The 17,500-nt window shown below is 39.5% G+C and overlaps 1 protein-coding gene across 1 annotated transcript in view; it reads right to left on the minus strand.

Annotated features, from left to right (window-relative positions):
* The window catches only part of LOC137969676 (tetratricopeptide repeat protein 17-like), a 25,741-nt gene extending 9,285 nt beyond the window's left edge, over positions 1-16,456 (minus strand). Inside the window, exons 1-9 of the mRNA XM_068816008.1 lie at positions 16,317-16,456; positions 11,895-12,157; positions 9,035-9,260; positions 8,310-8,419; positions 6,632-6,779; positions 6,028-6,167; positions 4,455-4,656; positions 1,823-3,708; positions 1-83 (exon numbers count right to left, since the gene is read on the minus strand). The exon at positions 1-83 is cut by the window's left edge and continues 26 nt beyond it. Of these exons, the coding sequence (XP_068672109.1) occupies positions 1-83; positions 1,823-3,708; positions 4,455-4,656; positions 6,028-6,167; positions 6,632-6,779; positions 8,310-8,419; positions 9,035-9,260; positions 11,895-12,157; positions 16,317-16,433 (3,175 nt within the window). The 5' untranslated portion in view covers positions 16,434-16,456. The remainder of the gene's footprint in view (positions 84-1,822; positions 3,709-4,454; positions 4,657-6,027; positions 6,168-6,631; positions 6,780-8,309; positions 8,420-9,034; positions 9,261-11,894; positions 12,158-16,316) is intronic.
* Positions 16,457-17,500: the final 1,044 nt, after the last annotated feature.

The following is a 17,500-nucleotide window of genomic DNA, read 5'->3' on the forward strand; positions in this document are numbered from 1 at the left end:
CACTCTTCTTTATTTTTGCAGTACAGTATGGTTTCTTGACAGAGTCCTTCACTTCACTGATAAAATCAATATGTGCACGCACGCTAATAAAAACAAAAAAAAAAACATAAAAAACACAAACACAGAGTAGACATTCTGAAGAACCTCAAAACACGGGTCCCAGAAATAATGGCCAAAACTAAGCAATCGCAACTCTTTTTAGTAATCTTCTGCTTTAAGGTCTTAGGTATTGTTGCATCGAAAAAAGACGACACTTAAAAATGGCCTAAATTTTGGACATTGCGGACTGTAAATTCTTACCCGTTACTTTTTAAGAAACATCAGGCCCCAATTGTTCACAAAGTGGATAGCGGTATTAACCGAATAAATCACTATCCATTTCCTAACCCTAACCCTCCTAAACAAAAGGCATCATCTCGAGGCTCTGGCGAATAAACTCATACAAATCCTTACAATTCAGATTCCGTAGAGCCTCGAGATGATGCCTTTTGTTTAGGACTGAATTTTAATATATCGAATTGGTCTTGCTATGACTTATCCTCTGGATAGTGATTTATCCGGAGGAGAGCGCTATCCATTGTTTGAACAACTGGCCCCAGGTGTTTAAGGTGGCTTAAACTACTTCTAACAACTTTAAGAGACTCAGCTGTCGACTTTACAACACCGTTTCACGTAATGTCAATGTTGTAAACGCTGAATAAATAAGAACAAAAAATACATTTGCAAATTTATCCGGCGTAGAGTCGATGGAGCCCATGTACAGCGAAACAACAGCATGACCACAATATTTTCAATGAATTAAATAAATGTACCGGTACAAAGCGCTTTTCAATTGAGTGTCGAAAGTAATTAGCGAATTGCTTTGGTTTTGGATTTACTTCACTCAGTGATTGGTTCAAAGTTATCGCGCCATTTTTTCAACCAATCAGAAGTGAAACCAAAACCAATCGTGGCTCGCGCGTGCACATTTTCCCGCGCTTTGTGTCGGCTACGTGTAATTACTTCGAGTTTTGATTGGTTTACTGGATTGTCTCCGTCCTTTTTGATTGGCCAAAGTAAGACTGAAACTCCCTCTATACTTGTGCATGCAGTGCATTCTAGATAAGTGCGAGGATTATTTTACCCTTTCAAATATTCTCTATGCATGTTTACTTCAACGGCGTTTCCACCAACTCAATAGGGACCTTACGCAAGGTCGACGACGACGCCTACGAGAACGCCAAAACACAATGGGCTCAATAACCAAAAACAGAGGCTCTGCACGCCCTGCACGTGCGTTTTACATTTTGGTACATTTCTTTGCCGTCCAGTCCTCCTGACAACGACGTGAGTTTGTGTAGAGGACGAGCGAACCTGACGAACCATTTTAATTTTCTTCCCAAATAACCACACTGTTCATGTCAATTTTATTCCTGGAATGTTGATGTACACTTTCCAATCGGAACGACTTGGGGTTGTAACGAAATTGTTACAATAATGGGAAATAATATTTTTTATACGACGTTCTCGTTAGCGTCGTCGTCGTCCGATGTCCTTGCGCAAAACAACGTTACCATGCAAAAGTTAGTGTATGAGCCATGGTCATGAAGCAGCTCTCGCAAGGTATAGTTAGGTTGTTATGCTACCCAAACCGGTAACAAAAAAACTCAACAACAGAAACAATGACTGAACTCCGCGCTTTCTTGGTGTGTATGCTATTTATCCCACTTTTAAAGCGACACCAATGGCAGGTGCTTTAGAGCCGTAAAAAAATTGAACAGAGTTACTCGACATTGTTGAAGTCGAGTGATACCCAGACACAAAAAAAATTGAATACACTTACTCGATGTTCTTGGTGTCGAGTGATAGCCAGGCACTGAAGTGTTTGTTCCGGATGACAAGCGCTTGGACACCTTCAATGTGTTTACACTGCTCATCGTTGAGTTCCTGCAAAGAGCCACTTGTTGGAACGTTGAAAAAACTGGTTTCAAACACACTGGAGCCCGCTCCGTCTTTATGAAACTCAGCTTCCTCTACTTTGTCCTTGACATTCTGCGATGTCGTATCACTTCTCAATGTGCGGCTTGATTTCAAGTCTGCATTCTTTTGCTCTAGGTTTAATGTATCAGTCGCTTTTTGTCTCTTCCTCGTCGGTGCAGCGGTCTTACTTTTCGCACGATCATGTTTTAACATGTCGTTTTCCTCATCGTGGCATCTGCGTTCCGAGGTTACAGAAGGAGACGTTTTCAACTCGCTCTTTCTTTGTTTCTTTCCTGGGCAGTCTTCACTCTTTCCGGTACATCCCTGGCTCGTTTTGGGAACACCTTCGTCTCCCCCAACATTGGGTTTGTTTTCCAAGGAAGACATTTTCTCGTCGCTTTTTTCAGCTACTTTCAAATCAGAAACTTTGCTGTCGCTATAAATCAACTGTTCGTGTTGTTTTGGACAATCACTAGTTTCACAGCTTAATTTATCATCTATCACATCCTTAGCAACAGTCTTTATTACGCTTTCCTTGGCCAATTTTGACTTAGAATTTTGGGAGCCTAAATTTTTGTCCTCCTTTTTATCAGCTGTATCGTCTTTCTCAACCAAATCAGCCTCGGCATCACTTCTGTACGTTCCCTGTTCTTCAACCATCCTTGCCTCTAGGGTGACACCAGTCGCAGTGGTATTCGAGGAAGAAGATGGTGGTGACATTTCCTCCACTGAAGTTTGGTCTGTTAACTTCGCCTCAGCATCAGATTGTACAGGAAGTGGCTTCATAATTTCTGCCTTTTGCTTAATTTCGAAATCAGAAAACTCAGTTATACTAACTACCGATTGTGTCGTAACATCATCGTCCTCCTTGCTGGGAACTCGTGATAAACAACCCATTCCGAACAATTCACCTTTCCGTTTCTTTCCTTCCACATTTGCACAGTTGTTGGTTCGAGTTAACAAGTGTTTGCTCTCTAATGGTGGGGTATGTTTGGGACCAAAAGCCTGATTACCTTCAGGATCCACAAACATTGCATCAGCGACACCGGACATTTCTCGTGTGTTCTTTGAAGCCAATTTATCAACACCCGGTCCGTTTTTACTCATCAACATCGATTCCCCTTTTTGCCTGGGAAGTTTACTTTGCCCCATAATCACAACTTCAACGGTGTCTTCTCTGTTATAAGCTTCGCCTGACGAAATTTTAAGCCCGCTCTCTCCTCGACGGCTCCTTCGTCCACTCGGATACGCGACTTTCTTAACTTGGCTTTCTTTCTCGACAAACGAAGATGCACTTTCAACAGAACTAGTTTTAGTTTGATCTAGATCTCTCTTAGCCTTTTCTTCCTCGTCGGTACCTGTACCAGATTCTGGCCTTTTATCTTTCTTCACTTCCTCCATGTTTAACGCCGCGGTTTTCTCACTACTACCTACAGTTTTAACGACATCTCGCAAACAGTTTAGCGGTTGGCGAGCTTCTGCAAGATTCTCCATCGTTTTCCCTTCGACTGTATGGTTACGTGGCCCAGATTTTGTGGCTCTAAGCTCTTCATTTGATTCGCTTCCTTTTTCAATAGAGTCCACACTTTTTCCCTCTTTCGTATCACCAGGTTTAGATAGAGTAGCCTTCGAGCTGCCTTGATTATTTGACTTTTGTTCGGTAAAAGACAATTTCTCATTCTCTTGCTTTCGTAATGAACTTGTTTGCGGTCCACTTGCGACAGAATCGTCAGATAGGGCGACCGATTCCTGAAAGAAAAAAAGTATTAAGGAGATTAACAGAGTTAAAATGACGGGCCTAATGCGACGTTTGTATGGAATACACTACACTCTTTTGTTGTAGTTCTTTGTGGTGATTCATGATTATACTCCATTGGCATGACAGCGTAATTTACTGACAAGACAAGAACGCTTAAACCGACTCTCAATTCCATGCAACCTCACCAATTGTCTTTTTAATAAGGTGAAATAACGTCCTTAGAACTGACTATTGAGTAGCCTTCCAGTGAGTGCTTCTTTATTACTCGTCACGCAGTCATCCTCGGTATTGCATGACAAACCAAAATAATGTGGTGTAAATCGTTCTTACTCCAACTTTGCTTTAAACCGGTTGAGTGCCAATTCCATAACGGAACGTCCCTTCTACTGTACAATGTGAACGAATCGCCCATTTCCGAGTTGCTGCATGCCTCAGTTTCAAAGCGAGTCCTGGTGCACAACCATTCAAATGGAACGGATGCAAATCAAACTGATTTCCCATACAACAGTTGAGCAACAAGGCTCACTTCGAAACCGAGACAAACAGCATTTCGGAAATGGCTCATTGGAAAAACTGAGAAAGACCTAAGATAGCGTATATTTATCCTCTGCCACCAAGTATTCTCTGTTCCTTTAACGTAACAGTTCACAGTAGTCCGCTGTCGACTCAGTGGGAACGAACTGGTTAATGGCGAATCTCCCTGGTGGCGAGATTACCAAAAGCCCTAAGCACACACCTGTTTAGCTGATACATCTCTGCTCTTGCACGCATCCGTAGATTTAGTCCTTCCCCGTGTGTAGAGTGAAAAGATTCGTTTCAGCTGTCGCTTGTATACCTCCAAAGGAAGCGAGTGTACCCTTTTTCTTTCTTCTCTGCTAGGGTCTTTATCCTCTTCCAATTCTGGTGTTTTAAGGCTGTCCAACTTCTCATCAAAATCCCTGAAAACAAACAAGAAAAAGGTACATCTCATTTCTTCCGCAACAAAAATCATTTCTATGGTGGAGAAGGTGTGGTGATGGAAAGGGCTACGGATGGGCTAATCTGTCTTCTACCCCTACGGGAGAGCGGGTGCAACTTGTAGGGGGGAGGGGAAGGAAAGATACGAGATTTCAGGACTCGGGAACCTTGGTGTTCCGCTGCCTGACACCTTTTGTGACAACAAGGAAAGACGGCTGACATGTGAAAAAAAAAAAACACAGATTCTGGAAAGAATGACACAGAAATATAAAAACATCCAAATTTAAGAATACGGTAGCAGCAGGCCATGACTATCTTGTCAGGATGATTACCATATGGTACGAACGTTTTGCTTTTTGCGGATCGAAGTTTTCCGAAACTAGTTGTTGACATTGCGACAGACCGCGTTTTTGTTGTTGGGAATTAACGCGGTAGTTATTTTTAACCGTTCTAAAACAAAATGCAGCTTAAACTACATGGAAAAGGAAAACAGATTAAAAGTACATAGACTGGTTGCAAGTAATTATCGAAAGTTGTTTCCTCGTCAAGTCAGTATTCGTCTTCGCCAAGAGAGTCACTTTCCATCCTACAAACCATATCAAGCACTAGAACTTTATCAGGAGTAACCTTTTGTGTATAAAATTGCGATAACTATTTTGCTTGAACAACTTCTTCTTATCTTCCTTCTTTGTAGATCGCAGAAAAAAGGCGCCAAAACCGCAAAAATTTTCTTGGATCAGTAGGTGAAAGAATGAAAAAAATTGCCAGCCCTGCAGAAAAAGATAAAGCACATTCACGCCACCATAAAAGGGTAACATGAGGCTTAAATGTATTAGAAACCTGAAGACGATAGGGTTTAAAGCACAAAATGCGGTGCTTGGTTTAAGAACTGTTTTCACTAAGTAAAGGGCCTTTAATAACCTGCACACAGGCTGTCCGTGCAGTTAATCGATCAACAGCTGTTGACCGCGCACCAGTCAAATTCAATAATTAAGCGCACGGAAAGGAAGGAAAAGGAAAGGAAAGGGACTTTATTTAAGTGTCTAGACTTCTAACGCTGTAGTACTAATTTGGGGACACTGTAAACTGAAATCAACAATTAACACAAATCAAATGTTGGTTTTTGAGGAGAGGGGACTGAAACCGGAGTACCCTGAGAAAAACTTATTGGAGCAGAGTAGAGAACCAACAAATTCAACCCAAATGTGAAGTCTGGGAATCGAACCAGGCCCACATTGGTGAGAAGTGAGTGCTCACACCACTGCACCAGCCCTGTTCCCCCCCCCCTCCCCCCCCTCTCCCCCTCTCCCCCCTCTCCTCCCCCGAAAAAAAATCACATTACTGCCACTTACAATTGTCTTTTCGTCAACAGTTCCTTTAGTTTCAATTCACATCTCGCAGCTTTTATTCTTTCACAAAGCGTTTCAGTGTTTGGGGAGAAAACCATTGTGAACCTGTAGCAGAGATCTGCCATCTCAAACATCTTGAGGGACTGTCAGGTGGACCAGAAAGCAAAACAATTTGTGAATACTTAATTAAATTAAGTACTTATGATGATTTTCCAACCAAATAGTACATTTTGTTCAACTGTCCAACAGGTACTGTAAGAGGCAAAATTAATATTCCCTATTCACTCGTGGCTCCATTGTAAGTCTGTAAAACTCCTTACTTTTTCCAGTTCAATTTATGGTCATCGTTCGAACTGGAAAAAAAGACTGGCCATAAGTTACAAGACTGGGGCCTTCAAACTTAGTAAGAGGGACTTATGTACTGAAACAGGGCCAATTGCTGCTATTCTGAGAAGATAGGAAAGTCAAACCACTTGAAGATGCCAAATTGAATATGAATCAAGCAGTACACTGTGCCTCTCATGTTATAATTTTTAAACACCCTGAGTGTTGTTCTGGCCAGGGTTTCAACTACTGGCAGCTGTTTAACGATAAGAAGCTTACTCACAGCATAGATATTTCCAAGTAGAAAGTGATAAACAGACTGCTCACTACAGGTGTCCATTGCTGAGTGAAGCAGTACTATTGAGTCATGGCCGTAATTTGCATGATAGAGCACTGCAGCTAGACTCATCAATGCACGGTCCTTGTGCTCCCTGAAAATAACAAAAATATCACAGCTATAAAAAGCAACCAATATTTGCTCATCTGTTTGTCAAACAAGATAGCAGAGTACAACTTAAACACGAAGACACACTACTGTAGAAGGAGTTTGTGCCCTCTTCACTTAGCAGTTATCAACTGTGCCTTCCACCTCTGCGACCCGGGTTCAACCCTCGCCCCAAGGGTTTTTCTACAGGTACTTTGGTTACCATAATTATTGCTCCCTCATCTAAATCGACTTTCAGTCAATTAAACCTGGCTGAGGGCATATATCCTTGATAGGGATAACCTCTGGTATAACCTCTGGTATCCTTCCCTTCCTTTGAATTGAATAAAGAAAGTTGAATAAATTAAAACAGAAACCCATAAGGGTTGAAACATGTAACAGCCCTTGTGTGCGGGGAAACAAGCTTCTGAATATTCAATTTGCTAAGTACCATATTTGGAACAACAAGAGAGAAACATTCAACCAATCAGTTTGCAAAAACACTGTGACGCAATACCACCAATGTTCTCACGCAAAATTAACTGGAGCGAGGGGTTTCCAAATATGGTACTTAGCACTGAATATTCCAAAGCTGTGAACGCACGTTACACGTTTCAACCCTTATGGGTTTCTGATTAAAATTAATTGAACTGTTCCAATTCATCCATCCATAGCTAGTAACCCAACATAGCAACAGACAGAGAAAAAAAGGGACAGAAATTGTTTAAGATCTTTCTGTCAGGATGTAAGTGATTTCACATTTAAATAATTTGTTCTACATACTGTACATACATGAAAATGAAACAGCATCCAGTAAAACATGATGAACAAGTTTCGCTTAAGGTTTCTTTATTGTGCATACTTTCACAGATAACCTAAAATAACATCTTTTTTCAAGTTTCCAGTTCCATGACGTCTTTCGTTTTGAAAATACAGAATTATTTTTTGAAATACAAAGTTATTTGGTTGAAAAAAATGTCTATGCCTATGATTCCCAGCAGTCTGAACGTTTCGAGTACCTTAGGAGATGACTATGTTCATAAACATGTATTTTATTTCATGAGCAAAAAGTAAGTGCTTTCATCACTAAATGAATTCCAGATGTTCATGTTGATTTCTGGCCGCCACATTGGTGCACAACCATGGTGCACCAACATCAGAAACGATGTACTGCACAGATGTTAGAATCGGTGAGGTGATTAATTTTATGAATTTGTCTCAACATTCCAAGTTTTTGAACGGTTTTGATTTTATTTGTTTGTTTTGTGACGGTGAAAATGATCTACATGTATATACATGTGTACAAACGTAATTCAGTCCAAAAAGAAGTAACAAACCAAGAAGTTTCATTGGACAATAATCAAAGAAACTCACTAACAGCAAATCATCATAATTATGCATACCTCTGCATAATAAATTATCCAGAAGCAATGCACGTGTACCACATGTATATGGCTTATCATTATTATTATTATTATTATTATTATGATAAGCCATATCAAAATTTTTTTCATTTTTGCATTTAAAAATACCCAACCTGGGTGAAAAATACAAGGCTTGTCGAAGACATTCCACAGCTTCCAAAGCATTGCCTTTGATTCTCCAGTAATATGCTGCAAGATTTAGCAAGACCCAGGAGCTTGAGTTCTACAAAGTAATAAAAAGTAAATATTGATTTTAGAAAGGGGCTATGTCACAGTGTTTTGGGGCCCTTCTTTTCAGGTTAATTATTAGCAAGATTGATTTTGCATCATGTTTATGTGAAATGGCAGACTGAAAAGGGCAGGTTACTGCTTGCTGTAAAGGATCTACCATAAATTCTGTTGTTGTACCTTTTTCTCTCCCTTTTGAGAAAATTGACAAAATCAAACAAGGACGAATCCCTCTATTCCGACCAGGCTGATGATTAAAAAGGACCTGCAATTGCTTTAAGACCAAAGAACTACAAGATAAATGCCATAGCTAGCACCATTCATGTCCTACATGTCCTACTATATGTTGGGCATCAAGTTATTAGTTATGTACAGTGTAATGGCTGTGAGGGTCCTTTCAAATCCTTCTGAGAACTTAAAACTAAAAAATGTAATAGTCTCATGATTACAGGTACATGTAATATGAGCGTGAATTGAGCCACAAAAAAAAATTGAACTACAGTACTGTATCATTAAAACCAAAGGCTGTTGCACCTAACAACTAAAAGCTAAAAAAATACTGCTTGTTTACTAGACAGTAAACAGTACATACTGTAATAATAGACCTCACCGTCTTCAGAGCCAAACTCACACGTCTACCCAACTCCTCTGCTGTCTTAAAATATGATGATAGCGATGTCAACATGGTTGTCTCCACACTGGTGTTCAACTGCTGCCGAGAACTGACACCATCAAGGTGGTCATAACTGTATATAACAGTTGGCAACTTGGCTCGGCATACAGGAGGAACGACATGCTCGGGAAGAGGCTGACAGAGGTTAACATGATCTGGAATACTAAAAAACAGTCTAGATTAAATAATGACTTTAAAGTGCTACACTGTAATTCGTATCAAATCAAGCGCACCCAATGAGCGAATTAAGCCAACAGCCTTTGAGAGACATTTCTAGGCCCCTTGTAATTAATGCATAAAGACTTTCTAAACAGATGTTTTTATCACCTACATGTAGAAGAACTTGATCTGTTCGGATATCTTTAAGTTAGCTGAAAATTAAAGTGTCCGAAAATTTTACATTCTAAGAACTTCCCAGCGAACAATTTGCTCATCCAAGACTGCTACAGTGCCAAAAATTGCAAAGGTACTCCTTCCAAAAAAGGAAGGGGCTAGTTTTCCCATGGTTGCAAATCTTTTAGGTGATGTTTTAGTAAAGAAATCTATAGCTGTTTAGCAACATACTGTAGAACCAAAATCCTTAGAACAGCTTGACTCTCCCGAACACATGATTATTTCCCCAAAGATTAGCGTTGGGTGCTCCTATCAAATAACATCAAATTAAAATAGTATTGGTTCTTGAAGAGAGAGAGGAAATCCAGAGGTACATGTATCCATTTAACAAAATGCGCTGTTCTCTCTCACTGTTGGTGGCTAGTGGTGGATATTTACCTTGCCACTTTGTGGCTCGGTACATACATTGTATCCACCAATAGCCACTTCCACTTCGGTGAATAGTTGTTATTTATAATTAATTATTTTGCTAGTCGATAATTGCAAAAAGACATGTATAATAAAGACTATTTCTTCAAACTGATTCAACTGCAGATCAGAACTTTGCAGCATAAACGAAAAGCTAGCAAAGGCTAAGGGTTCATATTGTAAACAGTGAAGAAAAATACAAAAATGGATTTAAATGTTGTTAAATGCAGTTGAACCCATTGACTCCTGTACTGTCTCCTATTTGCAAGTAAAATTGCCTGGCATTACACAGAGCAAACCCATTAAAACCAGATGAAAACCAGTGCATCAAAATAAAGCTTTGAAACTAACCGGACGAAACATATCTAGATGCGACAAACTGGTAACAATAACCTTATTTGGAATTGTCTTCTAAATAATTATGGTTGTGAGGTCTGTGTCTTGTCAACCAGTCGATCAAATATGACAAATAATTATGCCTTAGAACTGTGGATCTCTACAGAATTGGCACCAGAAAATCAATTTTACAAGGCAGAAATGAAAATATCCAAGGAAAGTGAATTTCATCGGCCTGTGAATCTGTTTAGCATGAGATTTTTGAGCCTCATCATGAGACCGTGACATTGTCCAAAAAACGGTGAGTCTCAGGCAAAAACGCAAGTCTCACTCCTGGAGGGGTCACTTGACCACATCAGACATTTTGCCAGTCACTTTGTGCATGTTTGTCCAGGTGGACTTTTGCTCCCCCCCCCCCCTCCCTTCCTACTGCCACTGTTTATCAGAGTGACATGTGCCCGGATGCCTGGTAAGAGGGCTCATGGCTGGGTTGCAGAGATTGCTGGCCATGGGAGCATTACTCTGTTGAGGGGTTGGCTGGCTCTCCTCCAGCAAAAGCCCAAGCACCCAACCTACATTTTAGTTAACCATGGATTCCTGAAAAGTCAGTGCTGTCACAAAGAAAGCAGCTTAACCCATTCACTCCTGGGAGTGAGACTTTTCTCAACAAATTTCTAGTTTCTGAAAGAAACTGTGGTGCTGCATCGGTGGGAGAGTGAAACATGAAAATTTGGTTTTAAGCTTCACTTTCCAAATCTTTCATGGTGGTAATTAATTTTGACCTTTATCAACTCGTTTGATAAAACCAAATTTTCATGTTCAACAGATTTTACTCCAATCTCGTACCCAAAATGGACTCCATTCTCCCAGAAAACATGGAGTTCCACTCTTATTGCGCATGCTTGAGTTTAAAAAGGAAACAGAAAACAGTTAAAAGTAGAAAATGAAAATGATTGACTCAAAATGGTGGGTTAAAAGTGTTTGAGAAACATAAACTTAAGTCTTTGTACACACCGTAAAAGAACTGGTTTCTTTTCACAGAGAAATGGTCATTGGCTTGCTATAAAAAAGAGTGAAAGATGAAACGTCTGACACTTTCGGTAAGTGTATTTTAAGTGTTTCAGCATGCATTCCATTGTGTAGAATACCATCATGCAAGCAGCACAATCAAATTTTTTGTGCAAACAACACCAATGTCCTCTTCTACTTCATTTTTATGTTTCTGTACTTCTTCACATTATATGTACTTAGTAACCGACTTCCTGTCAGACTGCCATTCTCATGTAAGCAGCCAATCAAAAAAATTGTTTAAGTCCATTATCCCAGAGTCTTTCCAGGTCCTCACCCGCTGACCAAAAAGCCCAAGGACTCTGGGTACGAGATTGAATTTACTCTGTCTAACTCCAGACGATTTTACTCGTCAATTGAAGGCATCACTGGCTGTCTGAGGAGTGAATGGGTTAAAATATTTTAACTACATGTACATTTAGAAAAAAATTCATATTTAAGTCACATGACCCTTTAATAAAATTAAAATATTGATTTTCTCAAAAGCAACAAAACCTGAGAGTCCCTCCTAAGACCCTCAATCCAAAAGGAGACACCTATCAAACCCCCATCATGCCCTGGTATTCGCCCTGTCAAATGGAAACGTTCATACTTGATGCCTTTTTCAGCGAATGAGAGAGTCATGTCCAGATGCAACTCAAACTCGGAAATGTGACGCCCTGCATCAATACAGTCAGGATCTATCTTGTAGAATGATTTCTTTATCTCCCCTCGCTCCTTCTTCCTGGCTTTTATCACCTTTCTTTTTTCTACTAAGTATTCTTCACGCAAAATCTTGAGCCTTTCAAATGCATCCTGTTGATGAATGAAGGTCACCAGGTCATGTGGACTTTTGAGATTAAAGATGGAGTCAACCTGAAACACATAGGAGATTTTTAGATGCTAGTGGCTTCTTCTAAAGATTATTATAATTTAACTGACAGTAAAATCTATGATACTGTTACAACAAAACATCTTTTAAGCATTCTTAAGTGTGGAAAATTGAAGTGCAGCATTTTTTATTCATATTTATCAAGTTCATAAATAAAAGTCAAATGTACATTTGTAAGGAGCTTGGAAAGACTTTTGCCAAGGTCATGTTGTTAAGCAAAACCCCCATATCTAAGCTGCTAACTTCAGATAATGCTTTATTTAAGGTTACTGTTAACCCTCAGGGGTGTCTTTCAGAAAATCGCTCTTGTTCGCATTGTTTTTAAAGAAAGCCAAGCAAACTACATGTACATACAATTGTCTTTCACTTCAGAAAGCAAGAGCAAGTGCTCAAAAGCGAAAACCAGTCCAGACTTTTTTTATACGGTTTCTTTTATCAACTGTCTAAAAAGGGATTTTCCTTTTTGGGGGTATAGTTAAAAAACAAAAGCTTGGTTTTTGGGGGGTCTCAATAAGAATGTGATATTCCTTTCTTCTGTTCTACTTCTCCTACCCCTCCCTGGTCTTCTCCATTACCTCTATCCTACACCACTATTCTTTCACATAACTATACCCCGTACCTTTCACACAGCCCCCTCGATCCTTGAATATCCCTTTATACCCACTCCCTCTACATTACACCCCTCACAGACTTTTCACACTAATCTCAAGACTTTTCTTTTCAGTCACCCGAACTTGAACTTGAATTCCCTATCTCTGGATCCGTTGCACACCCTCTTGTCCACTTGACGACACAAGCAGATCATACAAATTCTCCATAATAAATTATAATTAAACATTAAAATTCTTATTATTCATCCCAGGCCACTTTCAGTCCAAACTTTGATTGATTCACATTTTGACACCAGAGCCACATGTGGTAAATTTATCAGTGCTACATGTATAATGGCAGACTCACACCAATGCAATAGCGTAAATGAAATAAATTTCTATAATAGCAAAATAGAGGAATTGAAAAGACTCACAAATAACTTATTTATAAGATGATTTTTACAAAGGCCAAAAGTTTTTTGAAAGAAAAAACAGAGAAGCAACTCTGCCTTCCAGGAAACGAGGATTGATCTGAGCCGAAACAAGTAACAAAATGGGAACATCAGATGATACATTGTAACTCAAAAGAAATGGACTTACAGCAAAGGCAAACTCTTCACAGGAAACAACAAGAAAGTAGTTTCAAAACGGGAACTGTTTCAAATCTTGTCCCAAGTACTCAGTCAAATTTCTCACAGAGGACACAAGTATGAATAAGTGGCTTCAAGAAATTATGCAGAATCAGCCAGAAAGTTGTTAACAAAGTTGTCAAAATGTGCTTATTCCATGCCTAGACTAGATGCTTCTGTGAAGCATACACTGGCTTGCCTGTGATACGTGCTACAGAAAATCAGAAGGCACTGAATTGTGTGGTATTGAAATACAGCATTCCAGTCTCTGAAGAATAACAAATAAAAGAGAAGCGAGAAACATTGGCTTCTGGGCTGACATGTTGATAATTTTCAAGTTCCCTCACAACTTCTTTTCACCACAACTGTGCCCTATGAGCATCCGAAAACTTTGTAATACTAAACTTCACTGAAGTCAAGCCCTGTTTCGCGGGGTTAGTGTTGGGATGGGAGACCAAAACAATAAACTCCTCATAAAAAACAGAAACATCTGACCGAAAATACTATTAACGCTAAAAAATGCGAACTCAGCAAGGTACAGATTCTGGTAGCTTGCTTTATGCAAAACAAATATTGATGAAAAAGCAAATAAATATTGATACACAGTTTTCAGAAAGAGCAGAAGGAAGTTTCCCGGATGGTCGATCGAGAATAAAATATTTACGACATGAAAACAACATTAATTTTGAACCATGAATATAGAATATAAAAAGTTACGATCAGCGACAAACATTTTGGGAGATTTTTGCTACGTTCAAGTAAATTGCAAAATCGAAAGTGACATGGCCGGAATTCAGCGGGCGCCGTGATTAAGTTACCGCGGCATGTTTACTCGCCAAACAGTGAAGCATCTGTGTCAAATGATGGCAAGATACCGGGTTTTTGTAAGTTTCTTTTTCTGTCAAGTGTTATAAAGTTTGACAATGAAATGAGCGAAGTCAAAACAAAGATCACAATCGCCCAACTCTTGTTTATGCAAAGTCAAAATTTACTCTCCAAGACGCGTACGACGTTATTTATCACCAGGTAATTCCATCATTTTGGAAATAGCAGCTACTTTATTATTCATCTGCGTCACAAGTTTTCACTGATTTTGGGCCTCATTTTGTTGAAACTCAAGCACGCTTCCAACAGGCCTGTGAACCCTTCCTGCTTACAGAGCAATACTAAAAAACTTCTCTCATATCACATTTGAACCTTAAGCTCGAAAATTCAATACACAACATGATATCATAATTCACAAAGGCAGAAAATACCACAGAATCCTTTTCCAGCGAAAATTTTATTGAAACAAACAACATATTTGCTCTTAGAGGTGAAAACCTCTTCCTATTTCATTGCGTGCGTGAAGACAAGAAACTCAATTGTGTCAAATTACCATGTACTTCACTGAGGTAAATACTGCTCACTTTGATTTCGTCTCGACGGGCGATAGATTGTTGTCGCTTTTGAGATTCATGCCTAGTTTATCCAACTGACTTTCCATTATTGAGCTCCATAAGGGTATATTTTGTTTAAGGATCCACTAAAACGCCATTCGCGTTGCATGACTTTCGACGCCATTGCAGGCTAAGTTGATGATTCTACTGTGTCCACCAGAGAAATCTACGCAGTTCCACTACCCTCTCGATCCTAAGAAAATACGCGCAGAAGGCTCTATACACAAAGACACCACTTACCAGGGGAGTGACAGGCAAGACTTTTACCGACACGGAAAAAAAAAAAAAAAAAAAGAAAACAAACAAACTAAACGCAGACCTCGACTGGGTTTGCCCATAGGCAACCCAGTAAAAATGCCTACAAATCAATGGCAGCTCCAGCATTCCTCTCTTTGATAGAGATCGACTGAATGGTAAAAGGTAATGGATTGTACCACTGTGACAACAGTACTTGCTTTTACGAAAAATAACTGAGATTCAAAACCATTCTTCTTGGTTAAGAAGTCATTGTTTTGAAACTCGCTCCAGGCCTTTTGTGGAAAATTCTCATTTTGAAGCTGAAATTGCTCTTTTGCCGCCCATTTGTTGCTGTGTTGCGAAGAAACGAGCACGGTGACCCCGCATTTTTAATGGTTTTATTTACTCGTAATAGGTATATTGAAAACATAATTAAGGAGGGAAAAAGTTGGATAGCAGAAGTAGTGGTATTTACATTATTTATAAATGATATGAAACTGCATTTGGAGCCAGACACTGAGTGCAGCAGGTACAAAACACAGATAACAGGTCACAGGTCATTGTTTTACCAATACAGAAAGTATCCTAAACATTCATAAATGCTAACCTTAGGCCTAATTTTAAAAAAAGGTTTCAAGGCCTGAGGTTAGCTTTTATGAATGTTTAGAATACTTCCTGTATTGGTAAAACAATGACCTGTGTTTTGTACCTGCCGCACTGAGTGCAAGGTGACGACTGTTGAGGTCCAATTTGTTTACATTTATTTGCAAGATTGATCAATTTGAAATTACTTTACTAAAAGATTATATATGTATAGCCCAGACAACAAGTACATTAATTTTGTAGGCTCACGTTTTCAGTAATATTCGGTAGCTTTTGCTATAACAACAATTTTTCCGGTTGATCAAGTTTCCAACGCTTCTCGCGTAAATCGGTAAAAAACACCTAGAATAAAGGGCATGAAGCGCGAATACAAGCACGGTACGGTGACCCCATCTTTTTATTGCATTTTTTCAATGTCCTGTGTATGAATCTCAGTTGTGCCAAGTTTGATAAAAATCTGCAGAGTGCTTCATTTTCAAGGGAATTACCTTAAGTCAAATATAATTGCGGTAAAATGTTTCTCTCTAAATGAAAACGTCGATTAAGCGTATCAGCATCGAACGAAGCCACGAAATTAAAACAAACAGGTTTGAGTTCTATTATATTATACATTAAATAAACAATCGGTTAAATAGTGCACCCTACCTGTTGCTGGATTCTTCCATCTTCCGTAACAATCCAGTGTGTTGCTCCTTTGCAAAAAGGTAAAGAGTATAAAGTTGCCAAGGAAATAAAATAAAATGCTAAATTAATGGTACACATTTTCTGAACGCCTCGACCATTTTGAGAATGAAGAGCTTCCTAGAACCCAGTATTCTCACAAACAAGGTGAGGGCGAGGTCACCAAGAGCATTCGTACTTTGTTTACAATGCAAAACATGCAGATCGATCGTGCAGATTGAGGACTCTTTTCATTTGCTTTAATCACAGCTAGCCAGAAACGAGACTTATATCTTATTGACCAAGCACGAGGGCCGGACAGGGAGAATACCGGCCCGAGGTCTTGACATTACGGACCGAGCAAGCTTGGGCAATAAGAGGTTTATTACACGACTGAAACCTGAATTTAGAATTTCTGAAAATTCCTGCCGTGTAACTTTAGGGAAAACAACGTACAGCAAAGATTGTAATGAACGCAGGGTTAAATGAGTCACAAATTTTCCTCTGCAATGGCTCTGTTCTTGTACCCTGGGCACCAGAGGTTTTTCTCGCTGCGGCGGGAATTTTCGGTGTCGGCCTTTCAGGCCGAAGCCACGAGCGACGAAGCCGCGAGAAAAACCTCTGCAGCGGTGCTTTTTACGTTTCGCGCGGGTCACTATAAAGACTTGACTGAAAACCGGAAACCGCGCTAGAAAAGTCTCTGGCACCCAGGGTACTGTTCTTGGGGTTTGCCTAAAACCCACTAATCCGAAATCCAGAATCTGAAACGGAATCCGGGATCCGATATAAGAACTTGAACCAAAGTCGCTTGGCTTACACTAATTTGCGAAACGAAACGAAACGAAACGAAATGATTCCGAAATAATCCTAAACATTCATTTTAAAAAGCTAACCTTAGGCCTAAACAAACCGTTTACCAATGCTAGCATTAAGCCTAAAAACTTCTGTTCAGGCCTCATTAGGCCTAAGGTTAGTTTTAATGAATGTTTAGGATTCTTTCTGTATTTCGTTTCGTTTGGCAAATTAGTGTAAGCCTTTGGTTGAAGTTCTTATATCGGATTCCGGATTTTTTATTCTGGATTTCCTATTCCGGATTCCGGATTCTTGGTTTTAGGCAAATCCTTTCCTCACAAATAACACGAAATAATGATAATGATGATGATGATGAT

This window comes from Montipora foliosa, chromosome 9 (genome assembly GCF_036669935.1).
Source record: "Montipora foliosa isolate CH-2021 chromosome 9, ASM3666993v2, whole genome shotgun sequence".
In the NCBI taxonomy this organism is placed as follows: Eukaryota; Metazoa; Cnidaria; class Anthozoa; order Scleractinia; family Acroporidae; genus Montipora; species Montipora foliosa.